Source organism: Sceloporus occidentalis, unplaced genomic scaffold, assembly GCF_023333645.1.
Source record: "Sceloporus occidentalis isolate IW3139 unplaced genomic scaffold, rSceOcc1.0.p SCAF_48, whole genome shotgun sequence".
Taxonomy (NCBI): Eukaryota; Metazoa; Chordata; class Lepidosauria; order Squamata; family Phrynosomatidae; genus Sceloporus; species Sceloporus occidentalis.
In genome coordinates, this window is record NW_028317028.1 from 3,781,318 (window position 1) to 3,789,404 (window position 8,087).

The 8,087-nt window shown below is 40.6% G+C and overlaps 2 protein-coding genes across 2 annotated transcripts in view; one reads left to right on the forward strand and one right to left on the reverse strand.

The window, feature by feature from the left end:
- Nucleotides 1-2,218, forward strand: part of LOC149289137 (dynein axonemal heavy chain 10-like) — a 60,270-nt gene extending 58,052 nt beyond the window's left edge. Inside the window, exons 78-81 of the mRNA XM_089491034.1 lie at nt 120-287; nt 374-554; nt 1,216-1,361; nt 2,072-2,218. Coding sequence (XP_089347160.1) covers nt 120-287; nt 374-554; nt 1,216-1,361; nt 2,072-2,218 — 642 coding nt within the window. The remainder of the gene's footprint in view (nt 1-119; nt 288-373; nt 555-1,215; nt 1,362-2,071) is intronic.
- Nucleotides 2,219-3,821: 1,603 nt separating this feature from the next.
- LOC149289138 (coiled-coil domain-containing protein 92-like) lies at nt 3,822-7,833 on the reverse strand. The gene is made up of 3 exons (XM_089491104.1): nt 7,704-7,833; nt 7,260-7,301; nt 3,822-4,594 (listed from the first exon to the last, which is right to left on the reverse strand). Exons 1-3 carry the CDS (start codon nt 7,831-7,833, stop codon nt 3,822-3,824), a joined length of 945 nt encoding a protein of 314 aa, XP_089347230.1.
- Nucleotides 7,834-8,087: the final 254 nt, after the last annotated feature.

Sequence of the window (8,087 nt, forward strand, 5' to 3'; positions counted from 1 at the left end):
AAAACGAACATTTATAATGTCGATATACCCGCAAAGTTAATTAGCAATGATAATTTTTGGCCGTCGTCCAATCATCAATAAGTTACACGCACTTAAGTGTCGTGTTCTAATGTGCACAGGCATTGGCTGGTGAAGTTGGGATGAGCAGTGAATTGGATGAAGTGGCCAGAGCACTGTTCAACGGACAGATTCCAAACATATGGAGGAGACTGGCCCCCGATACACTCAAGTCTTTGGGAAATTGGATGATCCACTTCAGGAGGCGGTTTAATCAGTATACATCATGGGTAATATGCCTATACTGCATTATGTGTTCAGAATAGTGGAAATGAGATGAAAGAGGCTTTATGTTTTTTTTTTGTTTTTTTTTTAGGTGAAAGACGGAGAGCCAAATGTCATGTGGCTGTCAGGGCTTCATATCCCGGAGTCCTACCTGACTGCTCTTGTACAAGCCACCTGCAGGAAGAATGGTTGGCCCCTTGACCGCTCCACACTGTACACCCAAGTAACCACATTTAGGGCAGCTGATGAAGTAACTGAAAGGCCTGGACAAGGTTAGTTGCATTTGTTGGAGGATCCATTAACTTGAAGTAATGCTGGTCAATGCTTTCTCTGACAGTCATACTAAACTAGCGTGGTTACTTTTCCATTATCAGTTTTACTTTATTGTATATATACTATACAGTGAACTTGATCATCCATATTAATTTGTAAAAATCCAGTAGACATTGTCAGGGCCATCTGTGGTCATAGAGCGGCCCAATTGGGACCCCCAGCCCACTCACACCTGCTGGTGGTATAGTGCAGTGGGGGTCTGTGAAGCTGCTTGCCACACTGTACTGATCTGTACCAACAGCTATATAGCAGACCTTTAGTCCTGACTGTTGAGGAGGCCTAAGGGGCTGTTGCAGTAGGTCCCTCCAGGTAATCATGCTTGTGAAATGGTTTGATGCAAAATTGCCATTTTTTGTTGTTACAGCATATAAACCTGCTGATTTAGCGATGGTAATAGTGGGGGCTATTGGGACCACCCCAAGTGAAAGCCTCCAGCAAGACATCTTAGGCCTAATTTATTGGCCATTCCAATTTATACAAAAACTTGTTATACTATTTCTGTAGCAATGACATCTGCATAGTATATGATACAATAACATAGCAATATTAAGGCATCGTATTACCCAGCTGATTCCAGGCTTGCCTTGTTGCCCCCTGTAGGATGCTTTATTTCTGGCCTGTACCTGGAAGGAGCGGATTGGGATATTGAGAACTCGTGTTTAATTAAAAGCCAACCCAAAGTACTTGTGGTGGAGTTACCTGTATTGAAGGTCATCCCAATAGAAGCTCATCGTCTCAAGCTACAGGTAAGGAAACAATTGTTCTTAAGAACTGGCTGCACTTAAACCCATTAACGTATACTGGTTGTGACTCATGTAGCTGTGCAGATTTCCTGGTACTCGATCTGCCATGCTAGCGGCCATAAAGATAAGTAGCCCATGTTTTTAAATGTGCTTCAGTACGTATTCACCAAAGGTAATTATGTCCAGAGGCCAGAAACACAAGTCAGGTGGCAGTCAGTCAAGGGGGCTTAAGGCTGGTCGGGTGGGGGGCTTAAGGCTGGTCGGGGGGGGCTTAAGGCTGGTCGGGTGGGTGGGCTTAAGGCTGGTCGGGGGGGGCTTAAGGCTGGTCGGGTGGGTGGGCTTAAGGCTGGTCGGGGGGGGCTTAAGGCTGGTCGGGTGGGTGGGCTTAAGGCTGGTCGGGGGGGGCTTAAGGCTGGCAGGCTGGCAGGCAGGCGGGCGGCTTAAGGCTTAAGGCACTAAACCTGTTCCTAAATTATGGTTTATATAAAATTGATCGTTGGTTAACACAAATATGAACTAGGCAGGGGTTGGTGTCTCTATTTGACAGGATCCTTGGTAGCTGGTGCGTTGAGTTTAAAGTAAACTAGTTAATTAAGGGAATCAAGGGCTGCCTTGCCTTTTAGAAAGTCACTATAACTAAAAAATTCTAAATGTGATTTTTTTGAAAAAATAGAGAACGCATGAATAACAGACTAGATTGTTGCTTATTACAGAACACGTTCAAGACCCCCGTTTATACCACATCCATGAGGAGGAACGCCATGGGAGTTGGTTTGGTGTTTGAAGCTGATCTATCTACTAAGAAGCACAGTTCCCACTGGGTGCTGCAGGGTGTCTGCCTCACTCTGAATTCCGACTGAAGTGCTGCGCTAACACTGTTAAAACATATGAGACCTGTGCAATATAATTCATATATATATATATATATACATATATATACTTGCTTAATGTTTATATATTTTAAAATATAAGAGCCGAAGAGCTAAATAAAACATTAAACTGTCAACATTCCTTCTGCTGCACAACAATCTGTGTGTATATTATGTTCATGATCTTTACAGCTTTCTGGATGCTAGTGATGACCTAACAAACATGATTTGTTTCTCTGATGTTAAAGGGGAAGTTTCAGCAAGTATACCAAAAAATAATATAGAATAAAGCTTTCCCAATGCCATCTGTGGACATGTTTTGGCAGGAAACGACTCCCATTGAACTCAGTGGGAGCATTTTCCATGCATGGTGGGGGTGGGGGGTCCCGCTAGGTTCCCTGGAATGCTCAAGCATGGTGGTGCTGGAGCTGGCTGATGATGAGTACAGGGTGAATGGACTTTGGCAGGCCGGAAACATTCCCAGCAATCTCATATCCAGGGGGTAGGGAAAGTGGCAAATGCATACCAGGGAGTTGAGTACCCCCATGTGTTTGCAGGGGGCTAAAAAAAATGATGATTGACCTCCTGGAGAGGGGGTATGTCTGTAAAACTAGAAGGTCAGAGGTTCAGATGTAAGGAAATGCTACTTTACCAACTGAGTAGCAGATGAATTAAAAAGTCTCCCAGCAGAAGTTGGGGAGGCTAACACAATGAGGGAATTTAAACATGCATGGAATAAACCTATCCTCACTATGGGAGCAGACCATGGACTGATAGGTGATTGAATCCTTTACTTAAGGAAAAATAGATCTGCCGTCAAATCCTATGTTTCTATGTTAAGTGGTATCTTCTCTAAGACCCTAAACTGGAACAAAATCACCTGAATGGTATATATAGTCGCATATATTGTTTTACCTTAGAACTTCTAATAAATATATAAATGTTTGTTAAAGGTTATCTTAAAAACCCTGCACCGAATCTCACAGTCACCTCCGTGGTACATTCTGCAAACTCACTACCATAATAATTACTAATTCGGTGAGAGTATAGTCATCTTATACAGTCCATCAGACACAAATACATACATTAGCATTATTTAATGTGCTGCCAGAAGAAAAGGCTTTGTTTACATATAGTGTGGAAATTAGTTCTTTAGCGGTACATATGTAAGTGTTGAAAAGCACACACACACAGTGTTTCAACCTGCCAGATTCTAATTACTGCTGTCTGCCTTGAGTGCTATTACATTAGATAGGGTAATGCTGCAGGCCTGTGCTTCTGTCAGCATACGGTTATGAGAAAGAAGGCTGGTAGCAAGCAGAATACAGGCTTATAACACCATAGCCTAGTATTTGAGTCATTTTGGTTTCTATGACATCACTTTTTAATTGAGCAGCAGATAATCTGTTTATATTTGGCATGCAGGGGAATCTAAGCCATTGAGTGCCAGAGGTTAGCATATCCTCCTAACACTAAAAAAGAGTAACAGTAAATATAAAACCAAAATCTAAGATTTGCATTAATAACCTATCTGGTCACACGGTGTATAAGCAAGATATTTCAAAGTTGGAGCATGGTGGGGCTTTTTTTATGTTTAAATAGTTCTGTCCGTTCCTGAGTGCTTCCTAACTACTTTGCTTCCATTAACCTGATCCACTGCGAGTGTTTCTACCTCTGGCCGAGGTACATGCTGACTTTGGACTGCAGTCGCGTGAGGAATGCGATGAGCTACGCCAATGTGAGCCTTCTGTTTCTTCTCTTTGGCTGGGCTGCTGGAGTCAGAGCGTATGGGCGGAATCACGAGGGGTCTCTCTTTGATAATCTGTGCATCCACAGACTGTCTGGCCAATAAAAATGGCGTTGGGTCAGGCATGGCGTCCACAGGCTCACGAAGCACTATCTTTCTGCCATCTGCCCCAAGCCTGTAAACCTCAGCAAAGTCAGCGTTGAGGGGGGTGGAGAGACTCTTTTTCATTCTTCTCCTCGGGGTATCAGGCAGCTTATCTTTGGGAGGAGATGGCTTGTAATTAGACATCACTGGACTCCCAGGTGGAGCCACCTCCGGTGTCCCACTTGAAGTTAGCAGCTTTTTCTTAGTGGCATGGAGCTGTGATGTCAGATATGCAATGGTGCTGGCTCTCTGCTCCAGTTCACTGGAAAGCATGTTGAGCTTATGGCTTTTAACTTTCAGTTCCTCCAGATATTTCTTTTCCCTTTCTTTGATTGTATTTTCAAGCACCATAATCATTGCGGTTTTCTGCTCCAACTCCTTCAACAATTCATCGTTCTCGGTTTCTTTATTTTTCAGCTGAGCTTCCAGATGTTCGCACTTCATCCTCAGTTCATCACTTCTAGAGATACCACTTCCTAAAAGTGAGATAAAATGTGGTAGTCTTAGCTGTTCGGAGTTGTATGGTACATGGTATATTCCAGTAAAAGAATAACATTTATCACTAATAATATCCAACTACCAACTGTGAATCACAGCTCTGAAAGCTTTTTACACATATACGTGTGTGTGTGTGTTTATATGTGTATGTATATGTTATATACTTATATAGATATATATATTTTATATATGCACACGCACACTTTTTGATGTATTGTATTATAATATAAATTTTTATGGGGTTTAATAAACACATTTTCTGCTGATTACATGCACGTTTATGTAAGCTTAGGGCTGTAGGACACTATCATACACTCATAACAATGTTCTGAGCTGTTAATAAAAGGGGGACATCGGGAGGAAACGCTGGGATTGTGGTACCAAAAAAAACGCAGTCCCTAACAATTTCTAAGCCAGAATTAGATTGTGGAAGAAAGGTACGCAGAAGGTAGTAATATAAAGGAGACTTGGAGATGATCATCTTAACCTACTAGAAGACAAGGTGCATATGTTCCCCTAACCCTCTTCTTTCAGGTTTGTGACTCAAATGCTGCAGATTCGAAGAATATGTTATATTTCACATGTATTCTCACAAACTAATATAATAGTATCACTCTAGCAGCATATAAATGTTTGAGCTAATTAAAAATAAAAACATGAACAATAAAATGTAAAATATAAAACATAACCTCATTCCCTTTTCTGCATATTAAATGCAATATTTTCACATCACACAATGAAAGAACCATGTGTGCCTGAGTGCTCTAATAGCTTCAAAATCAATATGAGAAGGTCATTTTTCTCATCATGTTCAATTTTGGTATTTATGCTAGATCAGTTTGTCAGCTCAGAGTCCGTCAATAAACACAGGAACAGGACTACATGCAAGTTTTATGCTCAGCCTGTAAAATCAATGACTAAAATGTGCAGAGGACAAGTGTAGATGCAGCGCTTTGCATATGCTCTGCAGCTAGTAGACCATTAATCGTCCTCGTATTCAATGTGTCTAGGATGTATATGTACGCATTGCAGTCAGTCTTCCATTGCTCCAAATGGCTCTTATTTGCTAAAGGGATTCTGGTTTTGCTTTTAAAGTGTGGAGTGTGCCACTATGTTGCTTATTTGGAATAGCAGATCTACCACTTATAAGTATATCTATACAAAGCACACTTCTGAATTAGTGACACTCTAGAAAAAGCTAGAGATGCTCCAAAGCCTTATTTTACCAGATTACAATATTAGAATTGCTACACGATCAATGAAGTTATTATACAGAAATTAGACATTATTTGCTTATCTTTGCTTCTCAGATACGAGGGGGGACCAGATCCACCTCAGTAAAGCACTATTACTAGTACATGAACTTCTTGAAAATTTCCCCAGGTGTTGGACAATAAGCTGCATCCAGAAAAGGATGCTGTAGCTACATGTACTGCTACCCTTTGTGTTCCCATTGGTGGTAATATGTAATTAAGGCAACAAGGCAGTATTCATAAAATAATCCACCTTCAACCTATTTGCATTATACTAAAATTAAATATCTGTGAAAAGGACATAGAGCTTTATTCAGTTACCTGAGGATTGTAGGTGATTTGCAGTTGGTCGTGAAAGACCAACCTTTTTTGAGAAGGGCCAAGTTGGCCATGTACAATGCATAATGCACCCCACATATTTGACTACGCATTATGCAAAGGCATTTGCCCTTCATAATGCACAGCTATGTTGCTGAGATGCAATGTTTCATTTATCTCAGCTCACTTGCAATTCATTTTAAGTGTATTAACTCCTAGCTGGGTGGCTTTAAGAATCACTACGGGTAATTAAACATGTAGGGTAACACAGATTAGGAGAACTCGTCAGCCAAGGCACTCTCCATTATGGAGGACAACTTATGCTTTGAATTTAGATCCACGAAAAGGGGCATCTTGGCCTGTGTGACATATTGCTCAACAATCTGAATGGGCTCTATCAAAGAGTTCAAGGAATGCAGGTAACATAATAAATTACTTTTAGTATAAAGACAGCAGTGTGTCTAATTAAGAAGGCCAGTCAGTGGTATGCTGGCACACTATCCATCATGTCTTTGTTCTCCCAGCTTCAAAAAGCACGGAACAGGCTTTGTCTACCTAGACGGAGAAAGACTTTCTTGTGCTTTTCAGTATATGAACCAAGATTACACTAGTAAAAAGTACGCTGCATGGAGCTGCAAACATTTGCAAGGAGATTTAAATACATTATCTGGACACTGCATAGCATTTTACATTTGACAGTTTCTACTTCTCCACTTAATCTTTTTAGCAAAGCAAAGCGATCCTACAGACACGGGTGTATTCTGTGTAACGTTATGTGCTCAGGACAAACCAGTAATTTAAGAGCATTATCAGATATCGGATTGTGGTGTCCCCAAAACTTGCCTATGTAACTGGTAATGGTCAGCTGGTAGTATGGCCAAGAATTTTATCAGCAGCTGGGAAACTTTTAAAATAATTATAAACACTCCATTAAAAGATGCAATTTGACGTACAAAGACCAACCTATTTTCATAAAAGTCCCAGTATGGAGCGCTCACGATAAGCAGATACAGTTGTCTTTGAAACCATTCAGTTTGCATTATGTGTGAAGGGTGTATTTTCCTTGTCTTACCTGTTGGGTCAGAACTTTTTAGCATCAGCTCATATGTCAGATCTGCGAGAGGAAAAAAAAAGTTAATACTGGTGAAGTGATGGCTCATACTGAACGCTGGCCTATACTAGATGACGTCCTATTCTCTTTGCTGAACATGATTATTCAACTAATACCTATATTTGGTTTTGAAATTCAATCCTCCATTACATACAATCCTGAAATGAAATTCAATCCTCCATACAAATGCACCTTTTTACACGTGTTGATCCTTCGGAATTACTCTGAAGCTTGGTACGTACTTGGGGTGGAAAAATATAGAAAATCTTCAATGTTGGAGACCCATGGGGAACTGACTTGGCGGGGAAATATTTTAACATTACGAGTACACGTAATACGTTATGGTATATATATATATATATATATATATATGTATGTATATATATAAAAAGTTGTGCCTCGGACCTGTACAATGCTGTTGTAGTCGTCGGATCTCAGTGTGCAGGCCTTTGAGTGTGTTGGCATGTTCCTGCTGTAAAAAGAGAAGGTTCTTCTGGGCGCTGTGCAGCTGCATCTCTAGGTTAGTGGTGGCCATGGTGGTTTTCACTCAATGTTTGCGAAGACAATAAGGGGAAAGTATTGCCATAGAAATCCAGGTTTCGACTACACTGTCAATAAAATCAAAACGGGAGTTAAATAAATAGGTCAACTCGAAAAGTTCTACATACAATAAGGCATTCCGCAGTCAATATGTTCGAATATAACCAAAACCTCTCATTTATATTATGTTTATATATTTGCTGCCAACTTTATTAGGGTGAGAAGCGCAGACAGAATTTTGTTTTTTGT

Excerpts from the sequence above, each read along its gene's own strand:
- LOC149289138 (XM_089491104.1), bottom strand. The coding sequence starts at position 7,833 with ATGGCCACCACTAACCTAGAGATGCAGCTGCACAGCGCCCAGAAGAAC. Across the intron at positions 7,302-7,703 it reads ACTACAACAGCATTGTACAG|ATCTGACATATGAGCTGATG; the intron begins GTCCGAGGCACA and ends TTCCTCTCGCAG. Across the intron at positions 4,595-7,259 it reads AAAAAGTTCTGACCCAACAG|GAAGTGGTATCTCTAGAAGT; the intron begins GTAAGACAAGGA and ends TCTCACTTTTAG.